Source organism: Atractosteus spatula, chromosome 2 (assembly GCF_055471065.1).
Source record: "Atractosteus spatula isolate fAtrSpa1 chromosome 2, fAtrSpa1.hap1, whole genome shotgun sequence".
Lineage (NCBI taxonomy): Eukaryota > Metazoa > Chordata > Actinopteri > Semionotiformes > Lepisosteidae > Atractosteus > Atractosteus spatula.
The window spans coordinates 46,488,632-46,506,752 of record NC_142707.1 but is presented as its reverse complement, the minus strand read 5'-3'; the positions used below and the strand labels follow the sequence as shown (position 1 = coordinate 46,506,752).

The 18,121-nt window shown below is 37.1% G+C and overlaps 1 protein-coding gene across 1 annotated transcript in view; it reads left to right on the top strand.

Moving 5' to 3' along the window:
* Nucleotides 1–15,752, top strand: part of dcbld1 (discoidin, CUB and LCCL domain containing 1) — a 42,547-nt gene extending 26,795 nt beyond the window's left edge. The window contains exons 7-15 of the mRNA XM_088909197.1: nucleotides 1,588–1,628; nucleotides 5,092–5,292; nucleotides 9,461–9,582; nucleotides 10,074–10,221; nucleotides 10,750–10,851; nucleotides 10,944–11,028; nucleotides 12,362–12,411; nucleotides 13,211–13,330; nucleotides 13,786–15,752. Of these exons, the coding sequence (XP_088765323.1) occupies nucleotides 1,588–1,628; nucleotides 5,092–5,292; nucleotides 9,461–9,582; nucleotides 10,074–10,221; nucleotides 10,750–10,851; nucleotides 10,944–11,028; nucleotides 12,362–12,411; nucleotides 13,211–13,330; nucleotides 13,786–14,282 (1,366 nt within the window). The 3' untranslated portion in view covers nucleotides 14,283–15,752. The remainder of the gene's footprint in view (nucleotides 1–1,587; nucleotides 1,629–5,091; nucleotides 5,293–9,460; nucleotides 9,583–10,073; nucleotides 10,222–10,749; nucleotides 10,852–10,943; nucleotides 11,029–12,361; nucleotides 12,412–13,210; nucleotides 13,331–13,785) is intronic.
* Nucleotides 15,753–18,121: the final 2,369 nt, after the last annotated feature.

The window sequence follows — 18,121 nt, the reverse complement described above, 5'->3', positions numbered from 1 at the left end:
TGTTGACAACATAACTCTAAAGCCCGGAGTGCTTGATTCTAACACTGAAGGGTTCTGTGGGTTCTGTAATATTGAAGGATGTATTATCCTGGTGCGGTCTGAATGTACTCATTCCCTTAGAAAGCAAAGTCAAAGTTAATCACTACTTAATGGTAGTGAGGGATCATCTTCACTCCACGTTGTAACATTTATTTCCTGCCAGGAGGTGTATTTTTCAGGATGCTAACCTCCATCAACCAGGCGTGAGTTGATTAACTTGAATGGTGCTGCATCCATCCTGCAGAGTCCCGAAACTGGTAGACTCTGTACCACAGTGCATACAGGCTGTACTGGCCACGCACTGTGGCCCAGTGCCCTATTACATGGTTATACATTGGTCTCTCTAAATATTTCTCGACCTGTATGTTCCAAAGCAGTTGAAGGCTACGCTGAGGGTGCACTGAGTATGTTACTGCAAAAAAGTGATTCTTGAAAGGGGCACAAACGTCTCTAATTGGGATATTGTCCTGGGTAATCGTAACCTATTAAGCCTTCACTATTGAACTTTTGATCTTGATTTTGATTTTTAGAAAAAGAGTTAAATTGGGATAAGTGAGGGGCAGGTGGTGAAGTGGCTCACAGACACACAATGCCCAGACAAGTCTGGTGCTTGTAAGTTGGATTACAATGGCAGTGGCAATGGAATTTTAGCTCAGGAACATAGCAGCTATATTTCCCAGCCCAAGGTGATTTCAAGCTGAGTTAAGACTTTAATAGCTTAATTTATTGCTCAGACAAGCCCATGACATTTCACAGGTTTAAATTTACTGTGTTGAAAAAATAGTATGTCTGAAATAGAATAGCTAACTACAAGACAGCATTTTTGAGACACATTTAACACATTTATATTCTGACTCCTGTCTCTTTTCTATGTTTTTTCCCCATTTTTAACATTTAAATCATGAACAACAAATTCTCTTACACTTCAATATACAGTAGTTGCCAAAGTCACTTGAGTTTCATTTGATCTAACCAGTATTTCACAAAGAGTTTTTGAATCTATATTTGAAGACAGGATTTTTATTTGTAATAAATTTACAGTATTACTTTAATCCCACTTATCTTTATGCAGCCATGCATATGCGTCTGTATAGCTCTTCTCTCTGTATAAAGAAAACCAACCCTGTCTTATTCCTTTAAAGTGTAAATTACAGTGTTGGTAGTGCCTTCTGCAGAATTAAAATTAAAAGTAGGATGCATGTGCTTTTTAGTCTGCTTAAATTAATGTTTTCTAGTTGTAGCAGAGAAGGATAATATTCCTCTTCTAAAAAGTTTTTAATTGTTATTGTCACACATTCCTTCAGTGGCTAATTTCATGCTCTTTCTGTACGATGCAAGTGAACTGAAGCACAACAGGAAGGGTGTGGAAACTTTAGACCATATTGTAGAGATAATAGCTGACAGGATCTATAGGAAGCAATGATGGAGTTGCCTTCTTTACTAAAACTATTGTTCTCTCAGAGACGAGACTGTAATTTATCACGGTAATTGTACTCATTGGGACCTACTGTATGAACCCCAACTTGATTTTTTCTTTTTCTCTTTCAGTGGGTCTCTGTCTGATACACTTTTCATGTTTGTTGCAAAAGGTAAGGATAGTTCTGTCCATTCTGATATTCATAACATTATTTTTATATGTCTGTAGAGGTGTTTTACCGTGTATGTGCTAATTGTAGCTTCAGTTCATAGGTGTTATCTTTGAGTCTCCTTTAAACTAATGTTATATCCTCACTTCATTACTTCTTTCTGCATAGCTTAGGTTATGTACTACCAGAATAGGATTAAAATGTCCCTGGTTACCTTCCTTTTCTGTTATAGATAAATTGTTTTTGAGATGTACAGTAATTAAGAATCGAATTACGTATTGCACTTAGATTAGACACTGTAGGAAGATATGACTTTTGCACATAGACACTGTAGGAAAATATGACTTTTGCACATAACATCTTTAGACACAGCACTGTAAATACAAGCAGAGGACACTTGAGTGTACAGTGGATAAACCTTAGATGCTTGCACAGCAATGCAGAATCACAACATGTTTCAATTATTGCAAGCATATTAAAACCTCATTATATGACATACCCCTTGAATTGCATTGATATTTTTTTCTTCATTTCCAGTTGGTATGACCATGCATAACATATGATTATAATAGTTCAGGTGGGTAGCTGCATTAGCATGCGTAGGCTGCAAAGGAACAAGTAATAGGTTTATTCCATGCTGAAAAGAGAAGAAAGAAAACAAGAAGAAGGCTCCACAGTCAAAATGTTGTGTTTTCTTTCTTCTTTTTTCAGCATGGAATAAACCTATTGCTTGTATGATTATAATGTTGGTTTAGTGCTTTGTTCACCTTCTGGTCAGGGTTTTTCATTGCTTAGCTGCTGGTCTCAAGTGTATTCCCTGTGCAGAGTCCAAAAAACATAGTAAAAGGTAACAAATAAACAAGAGGCATTTTGGATCATTTTGTAGTTAGTAGCTAAGTCTTCCAAGGATCACATCCATCTGTTTCTTGAAGGAGGCCAGGGAATCTGCTTTAACTACATGGCTGGGTAACCTGTTCCATACTCACAGAAGCCAGCGTTATAGCTTCTGAATGCTTGATTTTTCACACTAGGGAATTCAGCCTATGCTGGTAGTTATTTTTTTATCGTCCATCTTCTGGATTTTCCTCTAGGTTTCTGTCTGATATGACAGAGCTGCTAACTCTGCTTGAGCCCATTTATGTCATCTTCCCAACACAGAAGAGTGGCCATGCATTTGACTTCATCCATTTTTGTGGTGTTGGCATTCCAAACCTTTGAGCATTTTTGACCACAAGGCTTTTTTACTGTGCTTCAGTCTCACCACCTCCAGCTAATAGTAAACAGTGTGGTACCTTCCATAGACCTGACTTTGCCCAATTCAAGCACTATATCCATCTGTAGGCATATAAATTGATTCGCTAAACCTACTGTGAACCCAGGAGGGATATAGATCCTCATCCTTTTCCAGTCTTATTGAAAGGAGTCACTAATTATTCAGTCCTCTTCTCCACAATCCATTAAATGCTTGAGTCAGCTAATAATTCTGCCTTCCCTCTCTCTACTCATCAGTTAACTGCCACATTTGTGCAATTCCTTCACAACAAATTGTGATATTAATGACTGGTTCTTGACCTGATTTCTGCAATCAATACAACCTCACCCTTCCTGCTTCACAATGGTTTGTGTTTCTCCAATTTTACTGATGTTGATGGTTGATAGATAATATAACTACTAAATTACATTGGAAGCATAAACATCAGTAAAAACTGTTACCCGTGTCTTTCACCCTCTAACTACACTTATATTTAAAGCCAGCTTTCCATTTCCTTCTACATTTATCACTAATGCCATCAATGAGTCCTTTAAAACTGGTCTTGTCTCTAGGCTTAAACATAATGGCTATTGTTGCCAATCCTGTTTCCATTTTCATTAAAAAAGTCAGGAAACAGTGGTGGCTGCACAATCTTAATTTCATTTTATAGTCCCTTAAAACTAGTCAACAGTTAGTTTTAAGACGGAGAGACTTTACTGAAACAGCTTTCATCAAGGTAATGGCATTTGACTCCAGGTTACATTATATTCATTTCCTTCTAATCTTAAGTGCAGCTTTGATATTACCAATCATGGCATCTTGATGGATTAGCTAGAAAGTTATAAAGTAATCACTAGTACTTTCCTTTTCCACTAGTACTTGCTCCTGTTTGGCTGATAGCTTGTGTTCTGGCTAATAGTGCTCTGCATCAGCACTAAGTCAAATTTATAAGACCTAGGGGTCTTATTATCCTTTTCATTTAGAGACTAAAAATCTATCTTTTTATTTAATCTGTTAATACACAATTTAGCCTTTCTCTTGGTTTCACAAAATTATTTTGCTGTTCTTTGTTGCACACTTATTTTGCTTCCACTGTGTATTGTGTTTGCTTATACAGTGCTTTAAAAATGATACCTTTGTTACTATTTTTATACTTCCATCTTTTGTGGAAGACGATAACTCTGGCCCAGAATTCAGTTTATCACAGTTTTAATTTTGTTGAAAACTGAAGTGAGGGAAATTAATGAATGTATGTCTAGTCTGTATGTATGATGCTTGCTTTCTTTCTTTTTTATAAAAATGTTCCTAAAATGTGTATAGGTGTAATGCAATAGAAGCTTGCTGTTAGCTTGGTAGAGTAAGGCCTACCATAGGCCTAGAGAAAACCTTCAATAAATGAGAAAGAGTCACAAAATGTTAGCTGCTTTTGATAAAGATGTCAGCTGATTGAAAATATTGCAGAAGCAAAGGTGGGTCACATATGAATTTAATAATTCCTTGTCCGTTTATATTAAGTATGGGAAACACTACATTTGTCTTATCTACTGTAAATCCCAGGAGATTCCATTTGAGTAACACAATCAAGGAAGGCGTTATTTCTGTCTGCCAATTTATCCATCCCAATCCAATCTCTGCAGACATCTTCAGTGCTTATTGAGCTTGTAATGAAATACACTGGCAGTCCACAGCTTTGATTGATCACATGCACTCTAATGATGTCCTTTGATTAACCTGGCCTTCTGAACAGGGCTACCCACAGAGAATTTGTAGCTGATGCTGCAGTATTATTGTGGCAAAGTAATCTATTCTTTTAAATTCTTACATACTGTCCATCATTTTATAGTAGAGACATAATCCTTTTCAGGTCCAGTACCAGTATTTTTAGCTGTAGTTTCCATCTCATGTTCACTTTTATAGAAAACATCTGTCTGTTTTAATCACTGTCTTTTTCTCAAGATGGTTTTTCTGTTGGCACCTCTCGCCATTTTGAGGTAACAGAAGTAGTGTTTTCTGTGGGAAAAATGTGTCCCTTAATTAAGTAAAAAGATAGCTCCACATCTCTAATCAATGCCAGGTGGACATCTAGAACTGTTTTCTCATATTAAGTATTTGAAAGAAGTAATGAAAACAGTGTATCAAAGATGAGTTTTCTAATTAAGTGTTTGTATTTTACAGATGCTGTATATTATAAATATTGTTACATTTTTCTTACAGACTGCAAAACACAAACTAATTTGAGACCAGAATCTGTCACAGCCAGTTCCAGCTGGCAGGGGAGCAGTGAAACAAAGAAATCATCTGACTGGTCTCCACACAACATAAGCTTTGATGAGAAGGGACGTTTCTGGGCAGCTGATCATAACAACAGTCGCCAATGGCTGGTTATTGACCTGGGAGAGAAAAAGAAAATCACAGGTTAGTGTGTGTTATGATGGTACACCCAGAGAACAGTTTAGATACTGTTTTTGTTAAGTTTTGTAGAAGAGCCTTGTATTTAAAAACCATTAAATTTTAAAAGATGTCAGACATTTACTGAAATAGTTTCTGGAGGATTTCTGATGATGTTGTAGTGCTGTGTCCAGATGGGCAGAATCAGTACCCGGTGCTGTTTAGGAACCTGCAAGTATACTACTGTTTGGAGGAGTTTATTGGCACTACTGAAGTTGTCCTTGTTAACCCTGAATATATATACTATATATTATATAGTATATACTATACTATATAATAGTGTGGTATCATATGTACACTGTGTGTGATAGATTGCACAAACAGTGCATTTTATAATACAGCCTAAGATGAAGGTAGTAAGGTGATTAAATATTATGTATTTAACCTGTTTGCTTATCAAGTATCTGCACTGATAAGAGTAAGTTTCTACAATCAAGAGAAGCCCATTGTGCCAGTTTAGCCTGTTTGATAGTTAGTAGTTTATTGTTGAAGAAAGGCTTTTGGTCTAAAGAACATGGCTTCCTAGCTTGCATCATACTCCAACAGCATTTTGAGGGCATGTTGTTCTCAGTTTTAAAGGCATTTTACTTGTCCTTTGACTCACACATTTTTCACAGCTTATTCTAAAGAAATACACTGGGTTGAATGTGTCCATGTCAGTGCCTTTGAGTATTTTAAATGCTTGTGTCTATGAGGTCTATAGTATCTATGAGGACTATGAGGTCCTCTCATAGTCTTCTCTCCTCAGCCTAAAAAGGTTCAGTTCAGCCTATTGGTGTAGGACATTCCTTTTGATTTCATGAATATATTTTCTGTAACATGGTGACCAAATGTGGGATTCTACATAAGGTCTTAGTAGTGCATTGTACAATTTTAATGGAGCATCCCTTGATTTAAATTCTATACTTTTAACTACAGTATATATGCTGAATGTTTTATATATATATGCTTGTGTTGTCTAGAAGGTGTAAGTGACATAACATAAACGCTCAAGTCTTTTTCATAAATAGCCTCATGTAGTTTGTCTTTACTTCCTGCGTGCAAAACCTTGCACTTGTCTGCATTGTGTCACCTTCCAACTATTTTTGTCCAGTCTTGAAGTTTATCCTAGTCTTTTTAATTTGATGTTCCTACGGTGTTTGCTAATCTACCTATTTTGGTACTTTCTTCAACCTTGACTAGCTAACTGTACCAGAATTTAATTCATTGATCGATATTAGGAAGATAAGTGGTCCTGGTGCAGATCCCCGTGGTTCTCTGTTAATTAAATCTTCTCACCTTGAGCATTTGACCTTTATCTATCCTCTTTTTACCTACTTTGATTCTTATCTGGATGTATGACTCAACTAGTTTGACTTCTAGCATAGGTGTGTACTTGCATCCTACATGAGCTTCCTTCTTGATAAATATCACTGTTTATTCAATAACTCAGCATATTAAATTGTTACTTAAGTTGTCAAGTGTATATTGTTAAATGCAATTATATGAAACAAAAGTAATTTATAGACCAAGTTAAAAAACCCAATAGAAATGTATTAACCATTCTTTGGTGTCAACTATGACATACTGTTGTTAATTACTTCAAAAATTTTCCTCACTTTGTGCTTCAGAAAAGGTCAGTGGGATTTGGAGGTCCAAATATGACTGCTCAAAAACATAGATGCTGGATTTTTACAAGGGGGGTAATTACACTTAAAGTAAGACTCCTATCCTTTCTGCTCTTGAAGACTGCGGATGTTAAGTGACATGCATAAATAACTTCTTGCAGTAGTCATCCCAGATTTCAACTTGGCATTTATATTTGCATCCCATTTGAGTTTGGAGGGTTACATAATGTAAAAGAATGGTGTGCTGTGTGTTTCATTCATGACTGAAAATGTCCCGGATAAAGATGTTTAAAAATACAGTAGACATTATTTTAAGATCAGTTGCGTAATGCCCGTGAGTAACTAGTTCATTTCATGCTGTTTGGTTATGCATTAAGCACTGTGCTGATGAAGAATGTCAGCTTTGTTTCCAAAAAGTGCCTTTACATCACTGACTGCTTGAAGAATATCATTTTGATTGGAATGTGGATAGTAAGAGGAAAGTATTGTTGACATGCAATGGTTGTTGTGTAACAGGAGAAAGAATAAAGTAGCTGAAGAATACTTTCTTTCAGCAGTGGAAGGTCACTGTTTTGCCTGAGTCAAGTGATGCGCAATTCTAGTGAACTCAACTAAAAATAAATCATACAATATTGTAAACATGTTCAGAATTATACTTTTCTTATAATGATTGAGCTTTCATCTATTAAAGATTCCTTACAATAAAAAGCAACGATATAGCATACATACATTGTTTGCATTTAGTCATAATTTCATGTTTATAATAATAATACTTTAGACTTACATAGTGCTTTTCTGGACACTCGACTCAAAGCACTTTACAGGTAATGGGGACTCCCCTACACCACAACGAGTGTGTAGCCCCGCCTGGATGATGCGACGGCGGCCATAGTGTGCCAGAACGCTCACCACACATCAGCCATCAGTGGGGAGGAGAACAGATTGATGAAGCCAATTCATTAAATGGGGATTGTTAGGAGGCCATGATTGTTAGAGGCCTGGGGGAAATTCAGCCAGGATGCCGGAGTAACACCCCTGCTCCTTTTGACAAACGCCCTGGAATTTTTAATGACCACAGAGAGTCAGGACCTAAGTTTTACGTCATATCCAAAGGATGGCGCCTTTTTATAGTGTAGTGTCTCCAAAACTATACAGGGGTATTAGGATCCACTCAGACTGCAGGGTGAGCCCTCCTATTGGTCCCACTAACACCTCTTCCAGCAGAAACCCAGGAGGTCTCCCATCCAGGTACTGGCCAGGCTCACAACTGCTGAGCTTCAGTGGGCTGCCAGTTGTGAGTTGCAGAGTGATATGTCTGATGGCTGATTTATACATCAAAAATATAGAACCTGTTTGAGGTGATTTTTTCCATGTTTTTAAAAATTAAATAACCTTTACATTTAACCTAGAACATTTCATTAACTCTAATTTACCTTAATTATGTATTTCAATCAATTTTTAATCTTAAATTAGTTATTGAGTGAAGAAATATTAAAATATGAAGGATATGTTTTTACTGAGGAGTAAGTCATTTTGAGAATGAGAAATGCATTTGGACGTTTCCATTCCTGAAAATGTCCAAAATGTAAATGAAATGTCCTGTTAGTCCCATATTATACCATTGAAACTGATGTATTGATGCAGTGAATGCTGTGGTTTCAGTTTCTTCATATATGTTGTAATGCTGGTTTTGAGTAAAGCTAGCTTTGCTTTTGGTTGTTCTTACTGTCTTGAATGGGATGAACACCACAAATATTTGTGCCACAAAAATGCACATAGTTGCAGATTCAGAGTACTGATTTGCCGCAGGTATTTCCCGTTTTACTGGAGCGACAGCTCAGCACGTCACGTTACTGGGTTTGTGGCAGCTTCAGACTCTTTCCTCTTCTAATTTCCAAGTTCCAAAAGAAAATCTTATCAGAGCACCACTGTTCATCTCTTACTGAAATTTAATTTCAGTACTGTGTAGGACTACAATAATATAGGAACATGAGAAAAAACAGAAGTCCATTGGCCATAGTCTTCACAATGAAAGGGACAGCTCGAAGGGTTTTTTTTAGATGTTATATGAAGAATGAAAAATGTTCAGATTGTTAAAAAGGTAGGAAATGGACATGTTAAAAGGGAGTCTCCATATAAAATTTATTTAAAATATATTAACCTAAAATGAGTAGTTTTAAAACAAAAATGGAAATTGTGTACATGTTAACAGGGAGAGGCCAAAAGCAGTAAAGTTTGCTGAGGAAACTTTAGGTTGCCGTAAAGTGCCTCAAAGCCAAACCCCTAATCACAGCAAGTGGATTTAAGAAGTAGCTCGATAAATAGCAGAAGTGTCAAGGATCAAGTGGAATGTTGAAAGTCTTGATATTGGATTTGATGGATGATTTTATTATATTCCAATAGCAGAGGATTGACAGCCGATGTTCAGTATAAGAATTACTTTATTTAGTAAGGAGTTGTATCATTATTTTTTATTTTTATTTGAGTTGTTTTGTCCTTCAGTAACTTTTGTTTGTTTTTCTTTGCAGGAATAATAACCGCAGGATCTACAGTTTCCGATCTCGACTTTTATGTTCAAAGTTACACAGTTGAGCACAAAGAAAAAAATAAGTGGAAGACCTACACACGGAACAGCAGCTCCGAAGATATGGTTAGATATCATCACCACCTAGTACTAGTGCCTGGGGTCTTACAAAAACCCTCTGCCTTGCTTTTCATAGCCTGAACCTTTCATCTGTTCCAGTTCTAAAAATATTGTAATACTTTAGAAGAGTTTGACAAGAATACAGGACATCCCTTGTATAGGCAGTAGAAACACTGTGATTGAGCGAACACTGTGTGTACAGAAAGCAACAGTTCAGCATTACTATTCATTTTTGCACCAACAATATTGGACAGCTTACTTTTTTATCCAACACGTTTTTGAAAATACAAAATGTTTTTTTTTTTACTTGATCAAATCAGCGATGCTGAGTTTATGGTCGTAAGCAGCTGGATGTTGTTTAAAAAGACATGTTTCTTTATGTAGATTTTATTTTTTGTTACATAGGTACAAATGTAGCTGTACAATTTCACCCAGAAGTAAGCATTTAGCCCCACGCCCTTTTTAAATTTAATTAAATCATTCCCATTTATCTGCAGATATTTGAAGGAAACCTGGACTACTGGTACAAGTCGCGCAATAATTTCCTCCCCCCTATAGTGGCACGCTACATCCGCATTGTTCCTCAGACGTGGCACCAGAGGATAGCCATGAAGATCCAGTTGCTTGGGTGCCAGTACATACGAGGTGAGCAGAGGCACATTGTGTGTGGGCAGAACACTGTTGATGAAGTTTGAGATTATTATGGTGAAAAGCTCAAACTCCTGAATGCTGTTTTATTGTTTTAAAGCAAGCTAAACAAAGTCAGCTGTGGGTGCAAATGCAGGGCTCTGCTGCGTGAAAAGATTTAAAGCCTGTCGGTGCCCTTGGGTTAACCTCTAGTACTGACCATGTTCCCAATCCTGCATTAGGTCACGTGTGTGGTGTCAACAACATATGCAGTAGGGCTGTTTGCTGTAAACCGTAAAGACCTGTTACTTCTACTACATGCTGCTAATTTAGGGGGGAAGTGTATATACTGTTATGTTGTCCCGCAAAGATAAATTTCAGTTAGTTTGTTGATTGTTGATCTAAACGCTAGGTCTATCTTAATCACATTGAGACTTGAAATATACAGTGGATTTAGTACAAAATAGTAGTTTTCAAGTGTTGTTGCGACAGTGATAAGGGTAACACCTTTTTAATTGAGTTTTCTGTCTGTTTTTTCCCCAACAGCAAACAATTCAACTGAGCTGAAACCAGATCATGTAAAGCCGAATTCAAAGTCTGTTGGGGAGGATGAAATCACAGAACCAGTTGCCTCGCAACCTGACCTCGGTGAGAACGTGCAGGCCAGTGACGGTGTTACAGATTTTCATATTAAAGCCCATCAAACATACTAAATGAGACTTATTTTTGTTCTTTTTTAGTGAAACTGGCCGTAATTATTGTCCCGACTCTTGCGATATTGGTTTTACTGGTTGTTGGAATTTATGTTTACAAGATGGTGCAGAAGTAAGTAAATGTTTATTACTTTTCATAATTCTCTGTACTTACACCAAACATGGTCTTAAAAAGTTATAAACCATAGTTACAGGAATAAGTGATGCAATTTCATAAAGAGTTGTATTATCTTTTCACTTAAGTCGTACTTGCATTAAAAGTATTATTGGTGGGTGTAGTTGGTCCTTTCCTGTACACTATGCAAAGTGTCTGGGATCCCCTGAGATGAAAAACATTATGAAAATGCAGTTTATTAAATTTTTTTAGAATCTGAGGAATCCAGGATAAAATACATCTTTTATCCAGCCTTATGTATCCTGGAACAAATGATAATTCAGGAATCAATTTGCTTCAGATCACTCAGGTTTTGAAGTGGGCACTTCTCTTAAACTGCTGCAGGGATCTGTACGGTATGTCACATTCAGTGCTTGCATAAACTGGCCCACCCATAGGAGGTAACCAATTTGGAAGTTTCTCATGTCCTGACCTGATCAGCTGCTAGTGCATAATGGCTGCCGTGCTTCACAGTTCCCTATGTGGTCCAATATGTAAAGTGCTTGGGGATCCTCTGGGGGTAAAAAGTTTATATAAATGTAAAGAGTGACTATTATTATTATTATTATTTTTACTACTACTACTACTACTACTACTACTACTACTAAAAGGTAAGGTTAGGTTAGATGTGGGAAGCAATTGTCTGACTTTCTTGTAGCACCAGGCCTCCCAGACATGAAGCAGTTGCCTCCCTCACTTCCTTTCCATAGCTGTGTGAAGGAGAGTGTGTTGGTTATCAGCAGGGACAAATGACCAACCAGACAAACCAGGATTTGTTATCAGTGAATGACTCTTTGGCTGTTGTCTGTGTCTGTTCAGATTAGTAGAGCAGCTCTGTCACAGCCAGTCATTAGGAGACCCAGTTTTCTTTGTGTTTGTCCAGAGTAAACTAAGAGCCCTGATTCACATATGCCAAACATTTTATTTGGGGGAAAAAAGCAAGGGACGGCCTGCCACAAGTGAGGATTTATGGAAGATGGCTGCATTGTTTTACCCATCATATCTATCCATTAATATGGGTTTCCTTTGTGCAGGGGAATGTAGAGATAGAATTGGGGTTAAGGGTCACTGTTAGAAAATTTGCCAGCTGCTGTTGCCACCAGTGAAAGAGAAATAGTAATTAATGATGTAGAGCCATGATGTACAAAGCCACGAGTGGCTGTTGTGGTGCAGAGACAATGGGCCCTGACCTCCTGTGATAAACCCAGGAGACCTCTCCCTGATGTGGTTCTGTTCAGATAGAGGACTGTTGTCTTTGCTACTCATAATTGCATTTGTCATATTCTTGTAGAAAGAAGACAAAAGAAAACACATACGGTTCATCTGATGCTCAGAAATCAGGTCAGTAAAGATTTTTCTAACCTTCAGTGGCTTTTTGAAAATCATTTAAGAATTCACCAAGAAAGGCACAGAAGTTCCATTTTCTCAGGTTTGTCAAAATCTCAGACTATGCAATATTACTATTTGCGGGATACAGGTTTATCTTGTGTCTTTTTTGGATGTTGCACAGCTTCAGCCTGTGTTGCATAACATGTATTAATCCTCTAGCTTATATAATTGTGTGGTAAATCAACTATTCAGATTACAAAGATTTGTCTTTTGTATCCATTATAAATTATCAGAGATTGTGTTATGTAAAAAAAACTAGAAATTTGCCTACAAACTGAACCTTATTCTTTGGAAATATTTGCTGTGTGAATTTCCTTAAACATTAGCAGGAGTGTAGCAAAAGCTGTGCAAAACAATAATTGCAAGTGTATTGGGAAGATTACTTATCGTTTGTCCACAGTGAAAATCAAGTCTTATTTTCTCATGGGCAGTTTGCCCACAAGGTAAACCTTGAGCAATTGAATCTGTTTGGTGGTTTTAATGTGGCATTATGAAATGGTATGAGAAAGTGTGAGTGTGGGAAAATGGTAACAACAGTACAACACAGAAAGCAGTTCAGGTCTGTGCATGTCACTGGGGCAGACACGTTATTAACAAGACTCCAGACCTGCAGGTCCTCAGGCAAAAATTCAGAAATATTTGGAAACGGTAAAATGGCATTTTTATGTTATTATTTCTTAGGTCGATGAGCTTCTGTTGTATACAAATAAATAAATCAGTCTTCTTTGCATTTTATTTTGTGTCACATCAGGTTGCTGGAAACAGATAAAACAGCCATTTGCAAGGCACCAGTCTACAGAGTTCACCTTCAGCTACAGCTCTGAGAAAGACCCAATGCAGAAATTGGACCTGGTCACCAGTAGCATGGCGGGTAAAGAGCACGTAGTTACACAGTGTTTTCCCAATGCAGAATTCTCCCCCAGGTCACACATGCTCCCATAAAACTCTTCAAACCTGTTTATAATATATAACCAACATTAGTTTTCACTTGACCTTAACTTAGGAAAGTTTCATGTATGGGACATATAAAAATCACTAGGCTTATGCTCGCTTATACTTAACTTTTATAATTTAATTAAGTTTCCTCTCCCTGGGTGTTTTAGAAATACTCTATATAGATATGACAATAAAAACGGGTGTTAATCTTTGTACAAAAAAGGTATACAAATGAAACCTTCTTAGAGTCAGGCAGTCTAGTAGCAGTTGGTGTATTAGATGTGAGTCTGTGTCCCCTATTGTGAGAATCCACACTGGTTACCAGCATTGTTATTGCCATTAGACTGTGAGCTGTCGATTGGGAGAAAATACCTTTGTTTTCTTTTTAAGATTACCACCAGCCCCTTATGATTGGAACAGGGACAGTGACAAGGAAAGGCTCTACATTCAAGCCTATTGACACAGATGCCAAGGAGGAATTACAAGAAGCTGGGACACACTATGACTACCTGCACACAGCCAATCCGTATGCACTGCCCCTGACAAATCAGGAACCGGAATACGCCACTCCTATAATAGAAAGACACAACTTAAGGAAGGAAGGCTTCACACAAGAAGTGGGCTACAATGTGCCAGCTTTGAATAAGAATCCTTCCTTCAAGACAAATGATTGCAGTACTTACAGGAAAGAAGACAGCTTAGCTGGAGACTACCAGACACCACAGATCAGAGCAGAAAGACTGCAAAATGGAAGAGGACTGTATGACAAACCGAAACAGAATGTTACAGGAACAGACTATCAGAGACCACAAGTAACGTCCTCCATGACTGAAAACTACTCAATACCAAGAGACTGCTTGAAACTGGCAAGAGCCCTACCACCGTGAGCTAACCCTGGACAATGTCACCTGGCTGGTCTCCTGCGTTATTTATTTGTTGAACTGTAAACTGAATCTATTGAACATTTACAAAAACTCCTCAAATAATTTATTGACTCCTTCTGAAATTAAAATGAAAATGCATTTGAATCGGTATGTTTGCTGTCTGAAATGTGATTCAGCTTTGGGGCAAAAATAGTTTCTAAGGTGTCTGCACTGGAAGCATGATTTTCTTGCTGCATCTCATAAGCTGTACTGTATGCTTCATTCTTGTTTGCTCTTTGCATAATCTTGACATTAGCTCAGTAGTTACCATATATCTTTGATTGATAATGTGAAGGCATTTTGAAGTGCGCAGGGCATAATGGAGTTATGTTATGTATGGAGTTACAGTTTCTTAATCATTATATGATTAAGATCTCTGTTCTTTTAAATTGTCTTTTGAGCACAACACTGGACAGAAATAATTGGCCAGTTTTGACTTTGAAAACTTATGTTAATGTAAAACTTTTAAAACTTAAAAAAACAACTTTCTTGTCTATTTTAAAATAAGGATTTATGTTTTTTATGCCAACCAACTAACAGAGAGCGAATTGTTGCAGAAGAGTGTGTGGATTCTCTGGAAGCAAACAACATCATGATGCAGTTATATAAAAGTAAGAGGGTTCCCATGTTTTCTGTTTAGCTTGTTTAGGTATGCCTGCTTCGGTAATAATATTAACTAGCTGAGGAGAAGACGGTTCTTATGAACAGTTCCTCGTTGTAAATGAGGATTTGTTCTTAGCTATAATGAGTGTTCGGGAGGCTTATCAAAAATTTGGCAGTGTCAGAAAATGAGGGCTTTATCAGGTTTCCGTGCATTGGCTGCAAAGCAGCTTCTACCAAATATTGTTCAAAAAAATCTGTAGTTGTGGCATAACAGATGGTCTAAAAGATGCCTCCTAAATAGAGGCGGTGCTACCTCAGTGCTGGAGTCTAAAGATTGGGGAGGCACCAGTATCATTACATGTACAGTAAAAGTGCCAGATAACTAGACTACCTAATTGGCACAAAAATATTAATATTGGTTCAACCGAACCTACTGCAGAAGTACAGAAATCTTGATGTTTCCTTTTTAAGGAGAGTTATAGAAAAATAAAGATTTAAATGGTACTCTTTAAACAAATTGAAAGTTCCATTTTTAATGTTTTAAAATATTTTTTGTATATATAGTAACATAATTGTGCATTGTTCTAAGCTATTGTCATGTGAAACAAGTTATTTTTGGTGCTTCTGTGCTTAAGTGACAAGCTTCATGAATGGACTAATTACATATATAATTTCTGTGAAATACTTTGGGCAGTGGGGGACTGTATGTATCTTTATTGCCTGCAGAAACAAATCAGATGCAGTTTTCATTCATGTCTGTAAGCTGTAAAGTACACAGGCTTTAAATAAACCGATGCAAGTAAAGTCTGTGCTTGCAGTTTTGGAATTGTAAATGCATGAAATATGTTTATTTGGCTTTGAGGCAAGATGGCTCTGTGCAGGTGCACCTTTGAGTGCAAAGTTTGTGAGTCAGGGTGTTTCGAGTTCAGAAATTCCAGCTGTGAAACTGCTCTCTCCAGTTCCATTCAGCTGTGGAGCACAAAGTCATGTACAGGTAGCTTCAGTTCAGTCTTTTTACAGTATAGCAGGAATGTGGCAAACGTGTGTCAGCAGAAGAGCAGCTTTGCACATCTCAAGTCCTGCAGTGAGTCACTGATTCCCAGCTTATGACCAATATAATACCCTAGCTGCTCTGTTAGACACCCAACAATACTTTAAAGTGGACTTGTGCTTAAGTTTGAATTTGCTTTCAGGTACGGGAATTGTAATGTAGGTTGATAACAACCTTGAAAATGAAACGGTTATTACAGTAACCTGCGGTTAAAAAAAGTGAGTTAAACCAGGTGGAGTGTGGAGGGGTTTCTTCTGTGTTAGCACTTCCATGTTGAGCAACACATTCTGGCATCCTCCAGCTTTTTGCTTGGAAGTGTGAAAGATCACACGGTATTACAACTTGCTGTCCTTCATTCCCACACTGACTCTTCAAAAGAAAAGTCAAGGAAACAGTGCTGTTGTGGTTCAAAACTGGTGTCAGAAGATTTGAGAAAAACGCACCAGCCCTCTCTTTTATCTAATTTTGCTCTTCTGTTCTTACAGACTTGTGGCTTATAAAAAGAGTCAGTAAATAGACATACACCTCTTTCATAACCTAATAACTAGTCCTTCATTTTTTCTTGAGCAGTAAAATCTGTTGCCAATTACAGTGTTAACCATTTCATTGAAGGCTATACTCATGATATTTATAAGATTAAAAAGACAGTAGTTTCCAGTTAATGACAGTAGTTTCCAGTATAGCTAAATACTTCTTTTCAAACTTAGATTTATTGTTTAATTAAGCATTTATATTTATTAATATTAAGGTCTAATTTGGATAACACCTCTAAAAGCAGTTGGCAGTTATATGTAATTCAGGTGGGTAGCTGCATCAGCATGCGTAGGCTGCAAAGGAACAATAATAGGTTTATTCCATGCTGGAAAAAAAGAAGAAAGAGAACACAACGTTGTGTTCTCTTTCTTCTTTTTTTCAGCATGGAATAAACCTATTACTTGTTCCTTTGCAGTAATATGTAATAACATGTGGAAGCAGTAAATAAGAGTTTTTTAGGTCTTTGTAGCATGAGCTTAAGCTTAAATGAATTTAAATGCTACAGACTGGCATTAAAGAACTTAGGTTGATTACATCATTGTGTAATTTCATAAAGACAGAAAATTATTCTCTGACATGGAAAGCCTTTTCAGTCTTTTGAAACATCGTGCCTTGTTGTAAAATAATTAGAATTTGTTTTCTTTAATGGTCTAAAGCTGGTTCTGCAAATTGAATTGTTTCTTTGTGTTCTTCTTATTTAGAAAGAATATGTTTGAACTGGACAATGTAGCTTTTTTTACTTTGACACATCTAATTAACCCCTGTCAACCGATTATAAACCCCTATAAGAAAGATAATGAAGTAATGGAAAAACCAGGAAAAGCATGAATAAGTGCTTCACTGCTTTGTTCTCTATTTACCATTTTAGTCCTCAATCGGATCATTTTATTGGGGTTTCAACATGCTTGTAGTAATTGGTCCCATGTGTGGGCCTGCAGTTCTTACTGCCCTCTGGTGTTCACTTCTTACTGCCACATTGCACACTGTATAGAGGAACAGTCCTGGAACTGAGCAAGTGATGTGGCCACTGTATTACATCTGTGTTAACAGAGCATATCTGCTCCAATTCTACTTGGCAGCATTTACTGAGCAACAGAATTGTCATTTAGTATCATGAAGCAATATAACGGGTCTAAGAGACTAAACTTGTGACTGCATTACAGATGTATTAATGCTAAACAAACCTGATTAAATTATTAGAATTACTTGACTGTAGCTGCCAATGGTTAGGTTAGGAAACCTTAAAACTAAACCTGGTGAGTTACTGTCAATTTTAACATTAATAAATTAATCCAAAAGCTTCAGAGAATTAATATCCTTAATCTCCCACCCAGTATTTAAATTTACTTTCTAGAACTGAACCATGTAGGTAAACAATGTGATATGAAAACATTATTAAATATCTTTTAACATGTATTCAGGTACAATTCACAGCCTGGAAAAAGAACATGCATCATGCTGTAAAAAATCTTATAAACAGAGCATGAAAAGGAACCTAGCACATGTTCTTATAAAAAAAAAGAAGAATAGAGATTATGGACAGGTGGGGAAAAAGTGATTGGAGACAAGCTGACTGCAGGGTGCTACATCGATCCTGAGTCATCATTGGGATCAT